Below are 25682 nucleotides of genomic sequence, written 5' to 3' on the forward strand. Positions count from 1 at the left end.
CATTAAAAGAAAAAGACCAGGTTGAAACAAAATCCATGATCACATCAAGATTTGAGCTCAACAAAACTTGGAGGGGTGGCTGCCTAATCTTTCTGTGCCTCTTTCAACAGAACAGGCTCACAGACTCAACAGCATTGTATCAGAATGCACCAAGATATCCTTTTGCAAGGCAATACATAAGCAGAAAAAAAAAATTAAATCCAGTGGGTTATCAGAATAGGAAAGTGCAGAGGTAGGAGAAACATTTCTCTCCCTGTGCTTACACCCCTGAAATGAGGGTAAGGGTCCCTCAGGGTCCTGATTACTAGCCCAAAAGCTTTGAGCACATTCTCAAGTTGAGCAACCATCAGACAAATCTCTTAGGTTTTTAAAGTCTGTATTCCCTCCCGCAGCTGAGCTTGGCCGGCAGCTCCCTGCTGCAAACAGAATCTCCACTTGCTGCCTTTCTCATTAGCTGATCAGTTTGTCCTCCAGAGCCTTCCTCAGTCTGAGAACACCAGGAAAGGAATGATTTCTTCCTCTTTCTTTGCCACAGAAAGGAAAATATGTCCAAGAGTGCAGCAGCTCCCAGGACATCAGGTACAGTTTCCCCTCCCTGTGCAGCCACAACTTAATATTACACACATTTAATCTTATGTTCAGCTCAAATATTTGTCATGCACCCTGTTTGCACTACTCCAAACACTAAACAACAAACTTATTCCCTGAAATTCCACCTGAACTCAATGCCAGTTTGCATGATAACTATCTAAATCAGAACCTTGCTTACCTGTATAATGAATAAATTAAAAAAATAAACACTGGAATCCTCTTTTCAGTCAGCATTCCCTGTCCATTGACCAGAGAGGTCTGCTGTCCAGGAATTTCATTCTGGAATCCAGTTTTTGACAAGCTCTACATACGGACTTTGCAGTGGGTATTCCCTTTCAGGAGCCACACAGTCTGTAGACATCAGTTTGTATGTATCAGTTGAAAGATCCCAAAGAGGTCAATGAGAAGGGTCAGCACAGCATGCTGCCCTGCAGAAACACCAGTTCAGGTCCCAGAAGTACAACAGCAACCACAACACTGGTTGGCATCTATTTTGGGGAGGAAGGAGGAAAACTCCTCATTGAGGGGAGGATTTCATGCTGGAGGCACCTTGAGCTAGGCTGAAGGATCCCTGCACCATGTCAGAGTGGACATGCACTGCCTTCCTTTTTGATTTCAGCCCTCTAGAGCATGCCCTGACCACAACAACTGATTTTATGAAGTTGTAGGACCAATGAGCTGCTGAACATGGAAATACTCCTTTTTAATAACTCATCTTTCATTTGATAGAGTGAGTGAAGCTACTACACATCTGCTGGGAGCAAGGATTCACTTTCATAATGAAAACACACAACCTATTTCCTTCTCATTTCTATGAGGGTTTTCTAATCCAAGGAAAACTTATTTTTACAATAATTTTCTTGACTAAAAAATAAAAAAGACAAACCAAATAATTCCAAGACATGAGATCTTACCAGAAAAATAAAACTTCTCACCCAAACTCCCTCTCCCCAGTGCCAGAAATCTGTTGGTTACAGGGAAGAAAACGTATTGCTCATACTGGTGTTCTCATAACTTTTTTCACTGCAGAAGAACAGCTAGCAGAAGAGAAGAGAAATAGCATCTAAAAATAAAAGTAGAACATATGCCTGAACTTCAATATAACAACTTGGGTCCAGTTTCCCAGAAATTAATAGGTCATGATCTCAAGATCCCTTCAAAAAACTTCAAATATCCAGATTTCAGCAATTGATGCAGCCTAAAAACTTCAAGTTTTGAAAGGCAAGAGAAGTTTTAATGAACTCCAGAAGCAGTTGCAAGATAATGATCATAGCAAAGGGTGGAACTAAGTTCATTACGTATTTCCAAGACAAATTCAATTCTCGCTGCCAGAGAATTTGAATTAAGGTATATGACCTCATGAAGCTGATAATCTAGTGAAGAATTTGAATACAGAGAAAGAGAGAAGAAAATAAGCGCATTAGAAATAGGTCAATGAACTGTACCATCATAAAAGCACTTCAAATTGTACCATCACTTATTTGTACCACATGGAGTTGGTTGCTTTAGTTGATCAACTATAAAGATGCTCTAAGTCAGTGGCCCCCAAAGTGGACTGTATGCACCCCATGGACTGTGCAAAACAATCCACTGGTGTGCAGAAAAAAAACCCCTACACACTTAATAAAGATATTTTTGAAATAGGATTGTTTCTTCTTGACCTTATTTTTTTTCCCTTTCTATTTTCGTATATTTTTATGAAGTCCATAATAAGACAGTAGTGGATATGTATAATTCTTAATAATTTCTTCCTTTTACAGATATGTAGTCAAAAAAAGTTGGGGGAGCTGCTCTAAATGGTTCATCCACCCAAGAGTAATAATCTTAATATCTGTAAAGGATTTACACTATTCTCAAACATCTGGTACTTCCACAATTTTCTATTCCATCTCCAAGCCATTCCAAACCACAAACAATTCAATATCAGTACCATTTAAATACATCTAGCTACAGCACAACCAAATCCTACTTCTCGCATGTTCAGTCACCTCATTGTTTCTTTATAACCTCTGAACTGAGATAATCCATTTTCAAGTACTTGAGGAAAATGAAGCTTTCTGTTATAGTCTCCAAACTGGCTAGATCAAGGCAGTGGCTTTCTGGGGATATTGAACAGAAAAGGGGGTTATTTCTAAAGCCTCTGTGTAACCATCACCACTCAATCACAGCAGAGCAAGTTTCTTAAAATCTTAGACTTCAGCCTGCCTTTAGCTGAAGCAAATCCCCTACTGCTTCACCCTTTAAAAAATAAAATAGCTTTTATCAATATGCATAGAGAACTTCAAGATCCTGAAAATGCTACCTCTAGAGCAGTTATTTTCTGCTCAGCTTTAATTCATCATTTATTACACCTTGATTTTTAGTATTTTTACAGCCATACCAATGAGCAGAGAACAGAAGTTGGTGTTTGGCAAGCAAAAAAAAATGTACCCCTGTGCTGAGATTCAATATTTGGTACTGCTTTGAAGGGAAGCACACACAGAGTAATACTCCAAAATAACATCCTACACCAGCCCCTTGACTGAAGCATCCTAATGGAGTTTTGATTTTTGGGGGGGGAGGTTGTTTGGGGTTTTTAAGCCTTGTGTAAGGACAGAGAGCCTCTGCAGTGCACGAACACAATGCTCTGCCATACCAGACACAGCTGACCCAGCTTCCTCAGCAGGGGAAGCTCTGACCCAGATGTCACCTGATTAGCCAGAGTCCCCATTGGCACTCTCTGACCAGCTTTCACTGGCTTTGAGCACCAACACACCACAAAAAGCTCAAACTTTCATCCACAGTGGCTCAGCACAGCTGCTCAGAGGTTCCAGGGATCTCCTGTGCCTTGTCCCTAGCCTACAGCCACAAGCCCCTGACTCACCGTCAGCTTCACTCAGTTCTTCCAGACTCACTTGATCCTGGCTGCAGCTCACTCCTCACCAGACCTTTCCTTCTCCCCTGCTTCCAAAGCCCTCCCCTCGCCCACCACACTGACCCTGCACAGGAGTGCCACCTGCCCTGCCTGGGGCAGCTCCTCCCACACATTCCCATTAAACCTGGAGACTTTGGGTGCTAATCTAAACAGAGTCACTTCAGGTTAAGTTTTTTAAAAAGCTCCCAACAGAAGAATTCACTAGACCAAGTTGATCTAAGCCCCATCCAGCCTCGTGCTGAAACTTCACAGCTCCTCTGAGCAACCTGTTCCAGGGTCTCATCATCCTCACAGTGAAGAATTTCTTCATAACAGCTAGCCTAAATCTACCCTTTTGCAGTTTAAAGCCATTCCCCCTTGTCCTGTCACACACCCTTGTTAAAAAAAAAAAAAAAAAAAAAAAAAAAAAAAAAAAAAAAAACTATCTCCTCATCGCTTGCAGTTCGTTTAGGTCTCCCCAGAACCTTCTCCTCTCCAGGCTGAAAAGTTCCACCTCTCTCAGCCTGTCACAAATGGAAGAAAAACCCTCCACCTTAACAAGGGCTTATAGGACAAGAGGAAACAGCCTCCATTTGCTGATTGGGTATTAGGAAAAAGTCCTTCACTGAAATGGTGGTCAGCCATTTGAACAGTCAGCTCAGGGAAGTGGTAGAATCACCATTCCCAGAAGTCCTCAAAAATTGGGAACAATGGGATTACTGGTGGACTGCAGCTTTCCTGGAGAGCTCCTTTTTTGCAGCAGCAGCCCTCTCATTAGAGAGCAGAAACAAGCCAAAACACAGACTCCTTGTTTACCACAGCATAAAAAAGGGCCTGGTTTATTCCCCTTTACAGCTCAGCCATCCTGACTCCAACCATTCACTGACTCTGCCTGCAGCAGCTCCTGCTGTGGGTTTCCCTCTGACTGCTGGTTATTTCCTGCTGAACTCTGACTGCAGGGATCAGTTTGCAGACTCTGACTGCAGCTTTTACCTGGCTAGACTGTGACTGCAGGTTCCACCAACAGGCTCTGACTGCACACCCACACTGACCTCACTGCAGGGATCCTCTCTCCTCAGGATCCTTCTTCTTCATGATCCAATCCTCTTCCTCAAGGTTCCTTCTCCTCCATGATTGCCCCTCCCCACCTCACCCAGCCCTTTTATCTCACTTACCTTATTGGATACAGCTGTGACCCATCAGGGTGAGGCTGTGTTGGGTAATGAACACAGCTGTTACTTATCAGGGGTGAGGTCACCTGTGTTCCCTTCTCGTACCCTCCTCCCACCTCACTCTGCACCAGCTCACCTTTTGGTATTAAAAAAGGGAGATATAAATTGATAAACTGTCCCCAAGCGGTGTTCTTGTGCCACCCAAGTTTTCCTTTCTGTGGCTGCAAAGATCTTTTGGTAACCTGTCGAGAGATGGTGTGGCTGTGTAAAGAGCTGTTCATGCCTACATCTAATTTTAAATGGACATACATGCCACTTTCATTTCTTTCAGCTCAGCTTACCATTTGCCCTTTCATGTTCTCCTTTAAGCCACTGGGAATTCAAAGCTATTTCAAGGCGTTATTATAGCAATCTGCATATAAAAAGCTGTATGTCCTACAGAGGGTTCAGCTGCATTGAAAACGACTCCAACCTCTTCCATTGAAGAAAAAATTAGAAGTTAATCCCATAGCTAAGATTCAGTAAAGTTACTATATTTTTCACCTGATGTGAACAGTCTGTGGATTCATAAAGCCACCAGAAAATTGTCTAAGCCGGTGAACTAAGTCAGTCTGAGCATATAAAAAATTTGTAGCTGCTACAAGGAAACCCTGGCTTAAAAGCTTGCTGCAGGATTGGGTGCTCAGCCAGGGCTCCTTGTAAAACCCAATAATGAATGGTGTAACATTGCTTGGGCCTGACAATATCATATCACACTACTATTTAACAGACTTGAGATACAGGAATTATAGTGACAAATGTTGCATTGCAGAATTATTTTTTTTTCATAATATGCCTTGTTGCTGAACATACAGAGTTAACCTCATGAGACTTATAAAAATGCTAAAATTCATCCAAGTGCTTTTGATTTACCTTACTTGGTTTACATGCTTATCTTAAAATCTCTCTGATAGTCAGAAATATCTAGTATTTTAGGTTTGAAGTTGAGCAAAGGGTTACAGGACTTGAGGAACATGAACATCAACTAAAATTGAAATATTTTCAACATAACCATGAGTGCTGGTAGTTGCAATTTTCTGGGATTATTTTCTAGAGGTGGTTTACCTACCACACAACTTGTCCTTCTCCAAGTCTGTAACTTTCCTGGGGTTATGTGTTTGGGAATTATGTTTCTGGGGTTATGTTTCCGAGCTGGTTTCCTTACCACAGAGCTTTTTCTTCTCTCTAATTTTTCCAGTCTCCTTCCCCACCTCCCCCCTATCGACCTGTTATCAAACTCTCCTTCACACCAGTCACTTTTCAGTTTTCCTTAGGATCACACTCCTTCATCACCTTCTTTCTTCTTCATGAGTTTGGACAGTGTGTAGAGATTGTTTTTAAAGGAGAGTGGAGGTGCTGGGAAAGCAGCTCCACAGGGCTGCCTTTTCCCTCTCCCACTCCCTTCTGCCAAAGCAGCCAGCCAGTCCACCCTCCCTGAGTCACAGACAAGCCCTTGCCTTTCTGTTTTTCTAGGAAGAACCTTGGTAATTGATGTTTGGCAGAGAAAAGCATCACAAAAAGTTAAAGCCAATATTATGGATGATACCAAAGATTCAAGAACTTGCGTCCTGGATATTTAGAAGTGTGGGGATTCAAGACTTTTCTATAAAGCTATATTGTGAAGAGACTGGAATGCAAGATTTAATTTTAAAAATGGAAAAGATACCGTAACAACTTGGGAAAATCTGTCTAAAAAAGCAGGAACAGTACAACTAACATTTCTGTATTAATATCTTTTTAGAAATAAAAGGCGTGTCTGTTAATGTTTATCAATTTTCAATTTTCTTTTCTTAGAGAAAGATCTTGCATTGATTTCTAAATTATAGGAAAGATTTTTCAATACAGGTGCAGCTCTGATTAAATTTTTCTAGGCCAAACAGCAGTAGTGAAATGAATAACAGTGCTGCTTTACTTATAAACATAATTTAAAAGATTATAGGCAGTTCCAATGTAAGCACGTATTGGTAAATATGTGTAGCAGGCTGACCCCAGCTGGATGCCAGGCACCCACCAGAGCCACTCCATCACTCCTCTCTGCAGCTGGACAGGGAGAAAAAGTATATGAAGAGTTCCTGGTTTGAGACAAGGACTGGGAGAGATCACACACTAAATACTGTCACAGACTAAAAAGATTTGAATTGGGAATATTAATTGAATTTATTAATAATAACATCACAGCAGCATAAGGAAAAGTAAAATCTTAAAAACACCTTCCCGCTAATGCTCTCTCCCTCTCCACTCTACCTCCTCCCCTGCAGCTGAGCAGAGAGAAGGAGGACAGAATTTAAAGTCAGTTCACACATTGTTTTTGCTGCTGCTCAAGAAGTGGAATCCTTCCCACACTCCAGAATGGGGTGTCTCCCACAGGAGACAATTCTCTACCAACTTCTCCAGTGTGAGTCCATCCCACAGTTCTGCAAACTGCTGCAACACAAGTCACTCCTCCATGAGGTGCAGCATTTCAGGCATGGCCTTCTCCAGAGTGGATCCCCCGTGGGGTCACAAGCCCTACAAGAAACCTGCTCTAGCAGTGGCTCCTCTCTCCAGGGGTCTGCAGGTCCTTGCCAGGAGCCTGCTCCAGCATGGGTCAGCATGGGTCTCCAGAGGCTGCAGGTGGATCTCTGTATCCCTGTGGAACTCCACAGGCTGCAGGGACACAGCTCCTCACCATGGGCTGCACCACAGGCTGCAGAGGAATCCAGCTCTGGTGCCTGCAGCACCTCCTGCCCCTCCTTCTGCACTGACCTCAGGGTCTGCAGGGCTGTTCCTCTCACATTTTCTCATCCTGCTCTTCTCTGGTCACAATTACAACTGTGCAACAGCTTTTTTTTTTTTTTTTTTTTTTTTTTTTTTTTTTTTTTTTTTTTTTTTTTTTTTTTTCCCTGTCTTCTTAAATCTGTTATCACAGATATGTTACCACCATTTCTAATTGGCCCAGCCTTGGCCAGTGGCACATCCCTTTGGAACCAGCTGGTCATGGCTCTGATGGTCATGGAGGCAGCTTCCAGCAGGTTCCCACAAAAGACACACTTGTAGCCTCCCCACTACCAAAACCTGGCCACACTAACCCAATACAACGTACATTACAAAAAATAAAATGCTAGTAAAATTATTACAAGTAGGAGGAGGGGATTTCTCAGATGATTATGACAGGCAGCACTCAGTCCTGATTAAAAGTGTTTTCTTGCTTCTTATTTGCAAATGCCATAATCTTCCTTTATTTTAGAATCCCGTATATTTAAAAAAAAAAAAAAAAAAAGAATGACTTCAGGCTTTTAACATGAAGACATTGAAGCATATGGTAATCCCAGTCCCAAACACTAAAATGTGTCTGTCTGTGCCAACTCTTAATTACCAGCTCATTAACACTCAGGTGTCAATTGCTGATGGCAAAGGCAGTACTCAGTTGGCCTGGTTTCTGTCATGCACAATGTAATTAAATTGACCTCCGCAAAAGGAGCCCTGTAGTTGCCTGATACCACTTGGACACCCATTGCTGCGCTAATCACAATCGTGTAATTTAGTGAATCACAGAGTGTAATGAGGGAAAGGCTCTGGAGAGCACCAAATTGTACTTGCATATGTAATAATGACTTTAAGGACAATTAGGGAAATGGTCGCTGCTCTGTTTTCTTCCAAGCTAATAATGAACTGCAGTAACTACTTGAGTTTCTATTGTTGATTTAAAATCTTAGCTGCTATTTTCTGTTTTAAAATAATGGTTAGAAGTAACTAAAATGTTAAAAAAAAAAAGCAGAAAATAGATTTTTCACTGCTTTTGGTTGGGGTAGAGTTAATTTTCTTTGTAGTAGCTGGTATGGGGCTGTGTTTTTGGATTTCTGCTGTGAACAGTGTTGGTAATTCAGGCATGGTTTTGTTAATCCTGAGCAATGCTTACAGAGGTGGCCGTGTCACTTCACTGGAAAGGGCTCCAACTTTGGCACCAGCCTCTGTGTGTGACTTCACTTTGAGTATTGTGTCTTGTTTTTAGGCACCACAACAGAAGAAATATAAAAAGCTTTGTCCTGGTTCTGGCCAGGACAGGGTTAATCTTTGCAGTAGCCAGGAAGGGCCATGGCTAGGACCCTTAGTTTGTTCTAAACCACCCCACATCTTACTCAGGGGGTGAGGAGGAGGAGGAGGGTCCCTTTCAGCTGGGTCAGTGGTGAAACAAGTGGGGAGGGCAACGCCGGGCTCTGCGTGGTGAAAAATCACACGAGTCATTTACCTCTCTTCTGCACTCTGGTATCATTGTTGTTGCTGTTATGTTTGGTTTTATTTCTTTGCTGTTTCCAGCAACTGTTCTTGTTTCTATCCACAATCTTTACCTTTTGTGTCTCCTTCTCTCCATCCCTCCACAGGAGAAGGGAAGGATGATGGGGAGCCAGCGAGTGGCGTGTGCTTGGAAGTGTTTCAGTGGGAATGCTGCACTGGAGAATACCATTGCTAAACCATGACCAGCTATGAGAAAATATCCAAAGCAGGGCTACAGAGATGGTGAAGAGTCTCGAGGGGACACTACATGAGGAGCAGGTGAAGTCCTGGGCTTACTCAGGAGTAGCGGAGTCTAAGGAGACTGCAGAAGAGGGGCCTCAAAACTGTCTACAGCTTCCTGACAAGGGAAAGAGGAGGGGCAGGCACAGATCTCTTCTCTCTGGTGACCAGTGGCAGGACTGTTGTAACCCATCTCTGAGGCAGGTTCATTGTTAAAGGATCCACTGGGATGGATTAAAGCAAAATGGTGCTAAATACCCAAGCTACAAATTTTATTAGAACAACTGCTTTGAAGTGGTAACTGAGGGGAAAAATAAAGAAATGGATTGGAAAAGGGGTGTGTAGCCATTCTGGGATGTGTGTCACCCTGAGAGAGGAAATTGTAAAGAGAGAAATAGGGAAAGATGGGTAGAAGAAGAGCTAGAGGAATATCCCCACCTGTGGTACCAGCAGTGTGTCAGTGATGGTTGCTTGGGGTTGCAGCACATAGTCCAGGTCCATTTGGGGTGGGAGTCATTGTACACATCAAAAACTGGGGTTTTGTAACTCTGGGGTTTTTTCAGTAAACACCCCCATGCCTACCCTGGAAGGATTCCTGGGCATGCATCCTCTTGGGAGCTTCTGGAAGTCTGGTGGCATCGAGGAGGTTGGGGGGTTGTGTGCATGTCTGTGTGTCCAGGTGTGCCTGGGCAGAACTTCTGAACAAAGTTCCTGAGTAAACTTCCTGGGTTTTGAGGATGCACAGTGCTGGCTCATGGTGTAGGAAAGAAACACTGCTACTCTTCAGGATCAATTTCTAAATGACAGTGTCAAAGCCAGCTTGTTTAAAGCCAAGTGTAGCCACAAGCTCCAAGTGGTTTACTGCAAAGACACAAGGGAATGGCACGAAACTGTCAAGGGAGTTTTAACCTATTTCTTCACCCAGAGTGGTGGGGCCCTGGAAGAGATTCCCCTGGGCAGTGATCACAGCACCAAGCCTGACAGAGTTCAAAAAGTGTTTGGAAATTGCTCTCAGGCACATGGTGTGATTCTTGGGGTGTCCTGTGCCAGGCCAGGAACTGGATTTAAATGATGATCCTTGTGTATCACTCCCAACTCAGGACATTCTGTGATTCTACGATCTGATTGATTTGTATGAACACAATTACTTGGTTTAGCCAAGATTTAAGTAAGGAGTCTTTCTCTAGCCAATACAGAGCTTCTGAACTCTTCAGAGAACTCTCTACCTTAGGATTTAGGAAGATGAGGCTTTTAAGACTGAGTTTATCGTATTGAACTATTTTTTTTTTTCATTTGATGGCTTAAATGAAGCCATCAGCATTTGAAGTCTATGTATTCCTGACCTGCTTCTTGGCCAGGTTTGCAGCACCACCAGTCATTTCAGTGCTGCTTCAATTTCAGCTTTCCCTGATACAATTTTCTCTTTCCCTGTATTATTTAGCAGCTTGCCACCATATCCTAATGGGGTCATCTAATGCTGATGTCTAAGCTTGAATGGGATCAATCTAGGCTACGACATGCAACAATTCAAACTTGCAAAGTTCCAGAAGGTCAGACACACCTAAGCTTGAGTATTTTGTCTTCATTAGTTCTGAAGGCTAAGAGTTCCCAGACTGATCTTTGTTCTTACACAAGAGTCCTCAGACTGATCTCTGTTCTTACATAAGTAGTGAAATTCCAGAATTGATATTTTCATGAAGAAAAGCTCAAATTTTCAAACTTTTTTTCATCCCTGCTTACCCTCTGTCACCAGGCCATCTTTCCTACACATCATTTATGAAGTACAATTGAATTTCAGTGCCACATAGACTGGATTTCCAGTTCTCATTGTTTGGTATTTTCCCTTCTGGTCCTTTTTTTGGTTGTCTAAATCCTGCTACCGACTTTAATAATTAAACTGCTTTGTGTATCCTATGTGCTGGGTATTTTTATAAATATTGATAAACAAAAATCTGATGTCCACAATCAAGCATCAGTAAAAAAGGATATTTTGTCTTTGCATGCATTACAATTCATTGCATGCATTTCATTAATCAGCAAATCACACAATATGAAGCAGAATTTTTATGAAACCTGTGAGAAAGCTTTTTTACATATACTACAGAATGCCACATGTATTTCTATGGGGAAATTGGATGGGGTCAATTTGTAACATATGCTGAAATGTAAAAAATTCAAGACTCTGCTGCAAGTATTTTGCATATAATAAAAATCTGCATCTTAGATTTTTCTTTTACACTTGTATCAGTGGGATGTCTGAGCCCTGGGCTTGTGTATGACTGATTCAGTTGCCACAGTGAATGGTTAAAAAGCCACCGCCAAAGAGTGCAAGCCATCTGATGAAGAGTTACTCAACTGGGAGAAGAACAAAGGGAAAGTAAAAACTTTAGTTCTCTGAGAGTGAAGTAAATAGATTTGCTGACAACTTTATGCAAAACACGTAGAAGGAACAAAATAATTCTAGAGATGTTACAGAATCTAAAGAATAGATGAAAGCATTTTGTGTGATGATGTGTTCATTAAAGATTGTGAATTCTGGAGACGTGATCCATCTAACAAAGAGAATGCAATGCTGAGCAGAGATTAAGAACAAAAGGGAAAGATCCTTCTTGAAGAGTGGCAGGCCATCAAGGAAAGATGCTTCCCAGTGAAGTGCTAACAGATGTAACAGAATGAGACTCTATCAGTTGAAAGTTACACAACCTACAAACAAGTGGAGTTCAGCATTGTTTCATACATAAGTTCTTACCTGCAAAACAGTGCTCAGCATGGATTGCATAAATATGCAGGTAAGGAAGACAGAAAAATTCATGGTACCCTCCCAGCAGACATCTGTAAATGTGTCTTGTGTTTGTTGAACAAGGAAAGCTAAATGTTGAAATAAAGATGATGGAAATCCTGCATCCATAATTGTGGGAGAAAGGAAGCCAGGCTCTTATTAATGTAATAACTTGCTCTTGAGAAATGTTGAATATTCCCAGCACTCTTAGACCTGTGGTTGCTCAGAATTTTTTTAAATCTTTGTTCAGAGACAATGCCCTGGTTCCACCCAGGACAGGGTTAATTTTTGCAGTATCCAGGAGTGGGGCTTGGCCAGGACCCAGAGGGTATTCTGGTGTCGTTTTCCAGGAGCAGGGGAAGAGCTCCCTTACAGTTTGGGGCAGAGGGCTGTGGTTGGGTACTGTCAGGCTCCACATGGTGCAGTGCAGAGCATTTGCCTGTCAGTGATTCTCACACCACCACCGCCCCCAACCCTGCACACTTTTGTTGTTGATGTTGTTGCTGTTTATTTTCTTCTTTCATTGCCATTTCCAGTAACTTTTTATTGTCTCAACTCATGATCTTCTCCTTTTATGCCTCCAGTTCTCCTATCCATCCTGCTGAAAGGGGACAGTGAGAGGGAGGGTCAAGTGAGAGGGAGGGCCAAGTGAGAGGGAGAAGGAGTGAGCACTGCATGGTTTGGAGTGGTTTCAGTGGGAATGTTAAATCAGAGAATACCACCCTTAAACTGCGACAGCCATCAAGCACTATTAGATAAAAAAGACTTCAACAGCTGATTTCTTTTTGGCAGTGAGTTGTGAGGGATCCGCTCTTCAGCCTGAGCACAGACCAAGGTACAGTCCACAGGAATGGCCTGCTCCCCAGTTCACTCAAAGGAAAGGAACCAAAGGGAGGCTCCATGCTGAAGTCCCAGCAAAGTGAGATCACTGTGCAAAGGAGTGCATGGTGTACTCCCCAAACAGGAGAGTTAGCTGCAACCCTCTGAAACTCCAAACTTCTGCTTATTCTTGTAGCTATTTATGGCATAAGCACACATAAAGAAGCCTAATAAAAATGCCTGATGTTTAAAAGCGTTTTCCATTCAGTTTTTGAGAGGCAACACACTATGCCAATGCAGACAGAAGTACCGAGACGTGTACACAGAATTTGCCCCATATTCTTCAAACAACAGTATTAGTTACTCATCCACCACCTGTACTGTCCATTCCATTCCATTTCTATTTTGTTTTGCCTTAAGGAAGTAAGCTCTGTTTTTGTCTCTGCATGTTTATCCCCTCCAACAAGGACTCCCACACTTTCTGATCATGACAGCTGCTGGTGATTTAACATACAAATGGCAGCCAGAAATCAGAAGGCCACGGGGTATCATTTTTTATGCTATTTTATCTTTGATTCTGCCCATTCTGAGGGCAATAAAGAGAAGGATGGTACTGATATAATTCAAGGTGATAAGCAGATCATTCTGGCTTGAATGGGCTTCTTGTGATCTTCCACATTATTTAAAGGTTCAAAGCCTACTGAGGTTTTGATCTTTTAAGAAAGACATTTTCTCCCAATTTAGCTCCTGTGTGCTGAAAGAGTATGGGGGGAATACAACAGGGTGTTAAAATACAAGATCAGTCCAGAGAGGTATTCTCAGCATCACCAAGACAGAACAGTGCCTGTTGCTCTCTTCTTTCTTCTTTGAAAGCCCTAAGGGAACACAAATCCTGGGAATAGGATATGAGCAGAGACAGATCTTTACTTCTAATAATATAGTCTGGAAGCAGTGTAGTCTGCATGGCTGATGACAAATTGACAAGCTTCTGCTATAATCAGCCTATCTCAAGAATGCGGAGTTTTTAGTTCAAATATCTTTTTATATTAGCTCATTTCTTCTTCCCTAGGTTGTGAGCTCTCTGCTATGGCTTTGAGAGGACAACCCCATACCTCACATTTTAATTCAGTCTGCATCCACTGATTATTTATATTTATTCGTTCAACTATAAAATTGTAGTTTTACATAGATATTTGGTATTTCGATTAATGTGTCAGTTTGCCCTCTTTACAAGGACCTGTCAGGGTAGAGATGTTGCCCTGTAGGAGGCCAAGAATCTACATTTATGCTCCTTGGTTTATTTAGATGAAACTGGAATTGAAGTAGGATTTCACCTGCACACCAACAAGTGCACAAAATTCTTGAAATTAATTTCTTTTCATATATCTCTCATTATACTACTAGTTCAAGGTACTTGGTCAGGCCAATTTAAATCTCTCAGAGGGGCGTGAAATTGGGGAATGAGGGAGAGAGAGACCTGTCACAGATCTGCAAGGTTTTTCCTATGTAAGAGCAAGCCAAGACCAAGAAACAAAACAAAACAAAACAAAAAATAAAATAAAATAAAATAAAATGAAATAAAATAAAATAGGCCTTATTGACATTAGTGTCACTTATTAACATTAGTGACATAGACACAGGTAATGTTCTTGTTTGATTTATTTGAAACAGTGTTTTGCAATCTAAATACTCTAAATACCATAAATAATATTTGTATTTCACAATAACATAACATCAAGGAAATAAAATTATCAAAACAAAGCTACACCTTAAAATGAAATATACTTTTTCTACCACATCTGGAATGTCCCTTTTACAATGGAGGCATATCATGCCTGCTTTATTCCAGCCTCTAAAAACAGCTTGGGTCAATCTGTATTGGTAATGGCATTCAGAGTGCTGATCCTGCAGCAAGGCAAGAGAGTTGGGAAAAATGACTGCCTGACATCAGGGTGCTTTGGGGATGGGGTGGCAGGACAAGGTCTGTCCCACTGTCTCCAGCAGAGAGCAGGTGGGGACAACTCCAGCTCTGGGCACTGAGCACCTCCCTGGGGACAGGGCTGGGCCAAGGAAGGGCTGAAACACTGGCCCATGCTAGAGGTCAGCATCAGGAGACCCAGGGTGAGATGCAGCCTTGGGAAATCTGAGGCCATCAAAGTAGTCCATGGGAATCTGAGGGGTGGGCAAGTCCTCTTTTTCTGTAAGCCACATTCTTACTTTATGTCTTCTCTTTATGATGTTGGTGTGCAGGCACTTGTTCCAGGGAAGCACCTCAACTGGTGTGGTCATTCTGTTGTCATCAACAGGATGCTCAGGAAAGGCCTTACAGAAAATTTATTCAATTGTCCAGAATCTCTGAACTATTCCACACTTGCCAGGTAAATACCAGGTAAGTCCCTCCCAGCAATACATTTTCTTAGTGTGGGAATTTTAGACTGCCCTTGTCACCATCATGTCCAAATATTTTCTGCTAAGACATTCATCTATATGACCAGCATATAGATGGTCATATAGATGGTCACCACCAGTCAGGGGTGGTTTGTGCTTGATCTCTCCCTTTGGAAGAAGAGAAAGCTCTTTGTTATATGTCTACTGCCACTCTCTGTGTCACCTACAAATACCTACTGAGCAAAACTTTGTGCACAGTACTAAACACCCGCTGGAGAGCAAGCAAATGAGCCTGTATTTAATCAGTGGTAAGCCATGGGAGGTGGCAAGTGTGCCTAGTTGCTGAACCAAGAGATGTTCAAATGCTCTTGCACACTGCAACAGCAGAAAAGGAGATAATCCACCAACTTGCTGTTTAGAAATTCTTCCAAGCTGGGTGTGGATGCAGAAATTGCATGTGGTGGAAAGAACTGAACATAGATTTCTCGCATCCTGATAAAATATTCCAGAAGTCACACCATCTGCCCAGGAAATCTTAGGTATCCAGTCTTCAACATCTTAAAAAACAAAACAGGATCCTATTTTTATGTGTTTCCAGAAAACATGTATTGAGCAGAAAATTACCAGAGAAAGAAATGCTGATAGAGACCCTTTTTATGCCATATGATCATAGTATTTGCTCATAATCTTGGCTGCTGAGGACAAATGCTTCTTTAATATGATGGGATCTAAACCCAATTTCCTTTTCCCAACCCGCCCTAATCATCAAATCCAAAAGGATTTAGGCTCTGAGTGGAAAGATGAAGAGCTCTTCATTTTTCTCTTTGAAGCTGTCCCATTTTGAAAAGAATAATTATATATTCTTTTGACAGAGAGACCAAGGGCACCAAATTGCATATTTCTCTCTAGACTGCTAGTTAGCTCATTAACCTGGATGTGGGGAGAGCTCAGTATGGTAGCACCCCTGTGATTTGACATTATTTTATTGCATAATGACTGCTGGAGTGGGTTTTTTTCTCCTATTATTTTGATTTAGGAACTAGGTTCTGTTATCACCTCTGCAGTATGAAGTTTCTCAGTTATGCCTCAGGAAAATAAGGATAGTGATGGAGGCATCTGTCATAACAGGGGACTATATTTTGGTTACTAATAAAGGATATAAAAGCACACAGAAAAGCAGTCAATAAATCTACCTTTAAAAATCTATCTTTAAAATTTTTCTATTAAAAATATCCATCTATAAAATAAATATTTTTTTCAATTTCCATATATTTTCCAGTGCAGATAGTTACATTTGGGATGAGAACATAAGATCATTTGAATTTTTTTTTCCCTCTGAAGCTTTAGATCTCTGAATATTAGCAACATGTTCAGTAAAGAGGTAGACTTAAATCTGTGAATGAAGAATTAAACACCTAAGAAGTTTGCATGAAAATAGTGGTCTCCAGTTTACTCCAGATAGAAAGGACACAGGAAAGCAATTTCCCCAGTTCAGTGAATCAGTGTGCAGACTTCAAATATTTTCTGTTGCTGCATTTCATGTCTTTCCTCCTGAGCAGTGGTAGGTCTGGAAATTATTTATATATATATAAAAAAGAAAAACAGTAAGCTCACAATCTTTTTGCCTCAATCTTTTCCTAATTAAGGGGTACCTCTTAGATCAGAATTAGTAAATAGAGCAAAGTTTTATTTCTTTAATAATAAAATAAATTAATTCCCTATGTTAAGGCATCAACAAGAGGAATCAAAGTAGCAAAATTAAACCCAGGAGCCTTAATCACAGTTTCTATATGATAAGGGCTACTTGAACTCCATCTCTAATTATAAAGGAAAATTTAAGTTAGACTGCTAGGTCTATAACTTAACTATTCATAATGACAGGAAGCCCTCAAAAATAGCTGACATAAATGGCCAAAAGCACGGTGAAGTGTCATCCTTTAAAAAGTAGTATTTGAAGCAGAATATACAATAACACATCTGGAAGGAAGTCTGTAAATTCTTAAATGCTCCCAATAAGATGAGGAATGTTCCAGAATGTTCCTGTCCCTGAAGATATGCTGGATGCCTGGACTGACTCCCTTCCCACCCCTGGAAACAGGTGTAAGAAAAATATGACACCTCACATACCTACCTCCGACATTTTACTTTAACTTAGCTGTGATAGATCTAATGTAAATGTGTACCTGGAGTGCCAAGAAGCAGATTTACGTTTTGTTTTAGGGGTTTTGTGCGCTTGTTTGTTTAATTTTTAACAGATTGTTTCAAGCAGCTCAGTGAGGTTTAATGATATTATTACAAGGTATATTGCATTTTCCCCCTAGATTATATTAATTACCTATCTTTAATTTCCAGCACACTGTCTCTCTTCTCTTTCTTTGTTGACAGCCAGAATATAAATCAAACAAAGCCTCTCAAAAACTGAATGGCTGTGAGCTCCAAGGGCATCATTTACCCTCATCTTCAGGGGCTTGAGCAGGAGAATGTTTGCCTGCATTCTTTTGTTGTTGTTGCTGTTTTTAATATGGCATAAGCCACAACAAATATATTGCTCTCATGGTGAAATCTTTCTCCTTTAGTGATATTTATGTTCCTGAACAAAACACTATTTAAGTATCAATTAATGTTGTCTGTGAGACTAGGAAGAGGAGAGAATGTTCTCTCCCTTTCTCTCTTTTTCTTCTTCACACAGGAACAGTGCCACACCACTGCTTTTCCATCAGCACCCCGCAATGTTTCAGCCCGGAATTATTCTGATCCCTGGTTAGAAAAGCTGCAGTGATGGGGATGGAATTACTAGGCAATTTTGACATCAGGTTTCATCTAGGTCTTTTTTTCCAGATTATTCTCAACAAATGGGAATACCCTCCCTACACTGAGGTGAAGGTACCAACCATTCAGAGGACTGCTTTTACACTCCGAGTATGTTAGACCAGCAAAGATGATAGATAGAAAACATCTTTCATCCAACTCTGAAAGGAGATAATGTTCTTAGGATTTGTTTGCTACCTTCCAGAGCAAAGCTTTTTGAAACATCCATGAGATTGAGGTTGATATTTTCTTTGCTTGTTTTGCTCACATTTTCAGCCAAAAACTAGGGTGATGTAAGAATGCTCTCTTCAAATGAATTTTTAGTTGTCTGAACTTCTGCATAATAAAAACATGAATCTGTCTTTTCAGGACTGCATTTCTGTCTTTCTCTTAATAGAAAACCTAAACCTTTATATCACTTAACAGCTTATATTGTTTTGCTTTGAGATAAAATTATCAGAAAAGTCTATTTTACACTGACACTTTCAAATTTCCAAACTGGATTGTGCATTTTTTTTTAAAGCAAAGCCAGTGAAGTTTCCCTTTTTCTGATGTCAAATAATTTTATTGCAGGCTGCTCTTGCTTAAAAATGCATAAGGAAATAAACGAAAAATTTCCTTTTGCTCTCCTTCAGATCACTGCAACTTGGGCCACTGCCTTTAATGGAATTAGGCTCTGATGCATATAAAATACAGCTCAGTTTTGCAACCTGAATGTTTGGATCCAACAATTCTAAAACTTAAGGTTGGTTTGGTTACATTTCCTTTAGCATGTAGTGGTAAGGCTCTGTCATACAATAAATACATTGCTCTCCAGGGTTAGTGCAAATCAAAGATGAGTTACCCAAATTCTGCTTCTAAGTTGAGCATCAGATCAACTTTAATCTTTGAAGTTTTGTATTTGAAAGCATTTTCTTTCCTTAAATGTTTGACTTAACTGGTGTTTTTTTTCCATCTGGTATGATATAGATGAGCATTTCAGTATATATTCACCTATTTGTCTAAGTCTCTCTTCTGCAGGGATAGTAAACATTATCTGTCTCCTGTTTGCAATTTTTGATATCTTCTGCTTCCCTAAAGTGGTTACCATCCAGAGGACACTTTAATCAGTGCTGACACAGAGAACAAGAAAGCTTTAGCACAGCATCTTTCATCTTGACTCAGCAAGATTTCCAGCAGTTGCATTTATACAGTTTTCTGACAGGATGCTTCCTAAGTGAAGTGTTTGCCTTCTGGAGAGCTACACCCACAGAGATTTCATTTTTCTTGATGTCTGTCAATATCATGAACTTTATTAACAAATTCAAATTCAAAAACAATTTCAGTTCAAGAAATCTGTCCAAGTTAGTTCTTGCTTATTTCTTACATACGAGGATATCTACAAAAACACAGATGCTCAACAATGGATTGCAATGGCTGTGTATATTTGTTTTTATATATATGTATCCATTTCTTAGAGACAAAATAAAATGAAGGAGCTCTTTAAGAAGAATTTGATCTCTGATTTTAGGGATCAGTGCAAAGGGTTTGACTCACAGTTTCAGAACTTGTCATAGCACAATATTATAATAAAGTCCTACTGGCTGTCTTTTACATTACTGCAAATAGAACAGAATAAACAATTTTCTACCCTTTATAGACATCTGATGCCAAGTTTTTGCAATCAAATTGCAATAACTAAATATATATCAGATACGCTTATTTTGGCCCGTACACCTTTGTATAGGTTTTAATTCACAAGTCCAAATGCCATAAAACTTGAGACTAGAACATGGAACAGTGGCAGGATATGATCGGCTTTCTCCAGGTAAGACACACAAATATTTAACAGCCTTGCAAAATTGCAATTGCAATTTGTCAGCCCAGGAAGACTATCTCTTTATCCACCCTTTACCCTGAGGAATGATATTACTTTAAAAAAGAATAAAAAAAAAAAAAAAAAAACCAAAAAACCTCTTCTATGAGCAGGTAACATTTTGGAAGTTAAAAAAAAAAGAGTTGTGTGCTTGATTGTGGGTATAACACATGAAGAAGTGGCTGAATTTAATTCTTGAATGAAAACTCTGTTCTACACTAACAAGTCTAGTTTTGTAGTACCCTAACGTGTTGTTTCTACCTTTTTGTTTACATTTACTGATAGCAGCTGTAAGAAAAAAAAAAAAAAATCCCGTGGCAACTTCCCGGAATTTGATCTACAGTTACACACACACACCCACACACAAGTATCTCTCCACAACTATATAAAAGCTATAATGCAGGAATCATTACAAATTGTATTTATCTGTGTATTTTCATGTCACCTAATTTTGCAACAACACTAATGAAAAATTACTACACCTTATCCCAGTAATTTAAGAATATGGAAATAGTTTCCCTTAATAGGCATGTCAGCAAAAACTTGCTTTTAAAAAGTGGAATTTTATTTCAAGTAGTGAAATGTTTAATTATTTCTAAGTTTTGGAAGAATCCATCTGGAAGAAACTAAAGTCTGGTTTTGAAGAATTTTATTAGGCAAGCTGCTGAGGAATCTATTGCTACATATCTAAATCAGGAATTAAAAAAAAAAAGAAAAGTCCCAGACCTGATTCCACACTGTTATCTTTTATAAGACCCTGTCTTCTCTGCTTGAACTCTAATTTACTCCAAAGACATTTATTCTCACAGGCAGCTTGTTCTATTATGCTCATAAATTGTAAATTTAAACATTAAATATTGCTTCAAAGGAATAATTGAAGGACAGAACATTCTTCTTCTTAGACCTGTGCACAGATTAACCCCTCCAAAGCTCAGCATGCCCCACTAGGAACATTACAGAACAACAGGACTGAGAGCCTCCCCTGTGCTTTTTCTCTGAGGCAAGTTTAAGTACACTTATTTCATCCCTCACAGGCGTTTTTTTGAGCTTTCCTTGAAAACCTGCTATGAAGGAGATCCCCAAACCTTCCTTATCTCAGTTTTATGGGTACTGATCTTTCCCCTTAATATCCAACCTAAATATTTCCTGATCACTTTCAGTTCCCTGTTGGGTCCAGTATGAGAACGAGAGTCCTTCAGTATTTGCACCACGCGTGCTTTGCAGAGGAAGAGGCACACACACAAGGCTGATGTTTGAAGGCATTCACAGACCTGTCCCTGCAGACAGGGCACCCAGCAGCGTGATGGAATACACTGGAGATGCTGAACAAGGCAATTTCAGTGGGAGGTGGCCAGATGCCCATTAAAACAAAGAGACAGGACAAATTGAGCCTCTGCACTGCCCAATTTGCCCTCCTGGTGGGACAGCAGCTGTGTACTGGGATTTAATGTGCCCCAAGGCTTGTGCCAGGAAAGGTCAGAGCACCAAAACTCACAGTGAGCAAGGCAAATCAGCAAAAGCTACAGGTTTAGCTCAAAAGCTCAGGCTGCAGTACTTCAATTCCTCCTTTCAGTTCTGCATCCTACCATGACCCCCTCTAGGACTGTCCCAGTGAACTCAGAAGGATTTCTGTGTGTACATGGACAATGCCAATGGCATTTAACATTTAACAAAAATAAAAAAGATTAATAAATCTGTACATTTATCACACTTGACGGAAAGAGTTCAGTTTTGGAAATAAATGGCAGGACAAGATATGGTTAAAATTCTTTTTAGAAAAAAATAGCATGCAAATGTGAAGAGAGTTTCATTAAATAGAAACACTTTGGCTCTTTGTGAACTAGAAAGTAAAACCATTTCCTTTTCCTCCCAAAGACTGAAAACAACCATAAATTACAATATATGTCTGTATTAAAAAGTTACTTAGAAACAGGTTTAAGAATGGCAAGGACTTGCTTGCTTTAAAAGCAGAAACAAGAATTTAACAATCTCCTTTAAATGAAATATTTGTCACATATTCCATTGCTTTTCTTCATAAAATAAATGAAGCCTGTAGGCAACTAAAAGGTCTGCTACCTAGAGCAGGAGGAAAATTTCACTGCTGTATTTGCTCAAATCAATAGCTATTGAAGTTGTTTGGGGAATTTTTGGACTGGGTTTTGTTTAACACACATTTTTGAAAGAATCTCATGAAATGATTTTTGTAATGCAAACGTGCTAGATGTGCACATTTAAGTGTTTAATTAGGATACTTTTTTTGTCTGTAGTATTAAATTAATAACTTCAGGGTCTAGTCCACTAGTGTACAGTGGTACACCAGTCCATCAGAACAAAGAACTTGTGGGGTTTGATCAGGAATGTTGGATTCCCTTTATATATTTGGATCCACAGCAGGATGGTTTTCATACAGGTGATTTATATACTCCTATCTAAGAAAAACTGCCATTACAAAGAACCAAAAAAAATCCAGAACCAAGAAGCAAAGACCAGTAACCCAAATTCTATTATGACATAGCAGTGACCTCTCACACATTCATCCCATGGCAGCATTGGTGGGGACAACAGAATTCCTGTAAAACGGCATGATCCAAATCCCACTGCAGTCAGTGAAGCATTTTCCCTTGTTTTACTTAATATTGAAACATCAGTAGGAACTGGTTTGAATTTGTCTAGGCATTGGCTGACAGCAGGGTGTGCTCTCATTTGTTCTCACTATTTGATGTCTTAAGGTACAGCAGGGGGAAAAAAATCACAGCACAGAAAAAAAAAAAAGAAAAAATTTTACTAGATTTTTACATTTAGTAAATGGACATGAAAGTAGTTTTAAACTTTACCTTTGAAATTTTACTTTTTTTCAATATTTCATAGAAAAGAAACGCTCTAAGATACTGTTTCAGACCACAGAATTATTACAGAACATAAAGATTATATGCAAGGGCTTAATCCTTTTCCCAACAAAGATTCTGGTGGCCAACACCATTTTAACTCCAATGGGACAGGGGTCAGCTGAGAATGTGCCATGTTCCTAATTGGAAACCTCCTTTGTGATAAAAGAGTCTGGCATATACTTTGCCTTTGTAATTTGAATTCTATCAACAACTATTCCTAGCCACAAGAGAAATATTTTTAGGCAATATATTTGTATAGTTTCACGAAACTATGTTAAAGAGAGATGTGTGGGTGTTTGTGTGTGTGTGTATGTATTTATGTATGTATGTATACATATTTATGAGCTTGGGATGATTTTCTTAAAATACTTAACTTCACTTACATTATATCTTACATTGCAAAATGTACAGACACCCAGTGTTCTTTTTTAACAACATATACAGGTGAATTTATAGAGCCTTATAAAAGATTTTGTGATTCCAAATTAAAAACCATAGAAACATAATCAAAACAATGGAGAGTGATTTATACCTCTGATAGTACATAGCGCTCATTCGGGTAATATTGACAGCTGCATCTTTGGCATTGAAAATTCCTTACAACTTTTCAGACAAAATGTTGTTGCTTACAGCTTTTTTTTCTTTTTTTTTTCTTTTAAACAAGAAAAAACAGGATTGACCAAAATACGAATTTTGGGGAAGTACTACTAAAAGTTTATTTTATTTTTAGTTTTTTAGCAAGGATAGCTTAGGAACCCTGAATTATCTTCTCACTTTAGTGTATGGTGTAGACTGTATGAATCCATTTAAAAATCAACTAAGTTGTACCACGTTTTTCGGAAAATTATATATAATATAATATATATATATTTTATATTTATTTAGAAGCTTTGAAATAGTACAGTAAACACTTTGCAACACGGTGTATAAACTACAGAAATGTCTTTGATAATTTTGTGGGTCTTCAGATTAACAACATTTTTATGACCCACAGGTGAAAAGAACATGATCACAATCTCTCTTGTAAAGTTGGAATAGTTTGGGGAACACTTGATCACACAAAAATAATATAAAACAGTCAAGTTTAAAACAGTGATATTGCATTTATAATGCACATCTCTTTTTATCTGTACGATTGGCTTTTTGTGGTGAATATAAACATCTAAAGGGCTCAGTGACATTTTGGAGAGAGAAAGATATATAGTGCTGTAAACAGGCACACACTGATCAGAGAGGCAAGATCAGTTGCCTCTGAAGTTTCTACAGTTCTACACATTTCAACTCATTTCTCAGGCCTGCTGAGAGCAATTAGGTCCTATTGTTGGCCAGGATGTCTCCAACAGCACACAAATCCTTCAGTTACACAGAACTGGATGGCCAAGATAATGAAGTTGAAAGCTGATGCTTTTTGTTGGTCGACTTTCTTTTGTGCAAATCATGCTGCTTCAGGTAAGTCCTGTAGAAGTGACTAGCATATCCTTTTCCGTGCTGCAGGAGAGAAAGAGAGACACTTCTGAGAGGAACAAAAATAAAAAATCAGTCTCCAACAGTTCTTAGGTTTAGGATTTCTTAGGGTGTAGAGAAACAATCAAAACTTGTCACAAACTGACGCTGGAAATTCTCATTACAAGCAAACAGTTTAATGTCGATTCACTTTTCAGAGAAAGCCTCTTTTTGAGTCTTGATAGCCTGAACACCAGATTTCATAGGCTGTTTTATTATTCTGTCTAACTTGTCATGGCAAATACTCCAACGTGCCTGTTACAGAATCAGTATAAGGAGAAGGCAAATACTCAGACTTACAGGTGAAGTATTACTGGAATTTCACAGGCTAAATTTTCCCTAGTTCAGCTTGGTTTTTGTTTTTTGAAGCAAGATCTAGAATTCCCCCAAAAATTCAGAAGCAGGTTTTCCTTCTCTTTCAAAGTGAACCATTATCCTCATCACTAAATGACCCTTCAGTCTCGTTTGACAGATGAAAAAAAAATGGTGCATTAGTGCTACAATTCAAATTTCAGCATTTACTGTCAGGCTGCAAATTAACTCATGTTACACGGATGAAGAAGTTCAATGCATTAGCAAAGCCATATCCCAATCCACCAGCTGCAGCAGCTCTATTACCTTCAGTCACTGGCTACTTTAAGTGTAATTGGGAGCAAAAGTAACAAATGATTTGTACTAGCATTCAGGAAGACCCCAGGTTAAATTCTGATCTCAGTCACACATTAAAACAACGAACTCACTCACTTGGCTCAAATATTATAATTAGCATCAGCACCATTATTACCTGGTAAAGCTTGCAGTGATAAAATCAGGTGTTACCTTAGCTCCAAATCAACTAAATCCCTACCTGAAATTCAATCTGCTTCTCTGCATGCAGTTTTACAGCTGAAATAAAATAGGAAGCTTAACTTTCAAATGGATCTTTGAGTCATGTACAGGTTGATGCTTGCGTGGTGACACAAAAACACATCCAGTCTCCGTTCCATTTAACATAAATATACACATTAGCCATACTTATTTCCTATATATAACCACCAGAAAAGGCATGAAATCTGGGTACTGTATCACAGGGAGGTTAGATTACTCACAGGAAAATGTTGCTGTGGGTGTTGTGTGTTTGTCTATAATCTAGCCTGCCTATGCTACAAGATGCACACAAATGAAATGTGAAAAACATTTCTGTATAAGCTATCTGCTCAACACAGAGAAAATTGCCAAATGTGTTGTTAAAATTAAAACATCTAATAGATGATAGAGGAGGTTTTCAAAGCTTCTGTAGCAAATTAGTAGGAGAATTAGAACTTTTAAAAGCTTCCGCAAGATGTTTTTTAAACAATGTTTTTAAGAATGAGATCAGAACCTTCATGATGTTTTGATGCACTACATGATCAGATTAATCAATTCTCCAGACATCTTTTAAAGTATCTTTTTTAATGTTACAAGAAGCAATAAT

At 39.5% G+C, this 25682-nt stretch overlaps 1 protein-coding gene across 2 annotated transcripts in view; it reads right to left on the reverse strand.

Annotated features, from left to right (window-relative positions):
• Positions 1-22096: 22096 nt before the first annotated feature.
• Positions 22097-25682, reverse strand: part of PCDH10 (protocadherin 10) — a 35039-nt gene continuing 31453 nt past the window's right edge. For both annotated transcript variants that reach the window (XM_066318161.1, XM_066318160.1), the window contains one exon: positions 22097-24214. Coding sequence is in view for 1 of the 2 variants with exons in the window: in XM_066318160.1 (XP_066174257.1) it covers positions 24195-24214 (20 nt within the window). In the remaining variant the exon portion in view is untranslated. The remainder of the gene's footprint in view (positions 24215-25682) is intronic.

This window comes from Sylvia atricapilla, chromosome 4, assembly GCF_009819655.1.
Source record: "Sylvia atricapilla isolate bSylAtr1 chromosome 4, bSylAtr1.pri, whole genome shotgun sequence".
NCBI lineage: Eukaryota > Metazoa > Chordata > Aves > Passeriformes > Sylviidae > Sylvia > Sylvia atricapilla.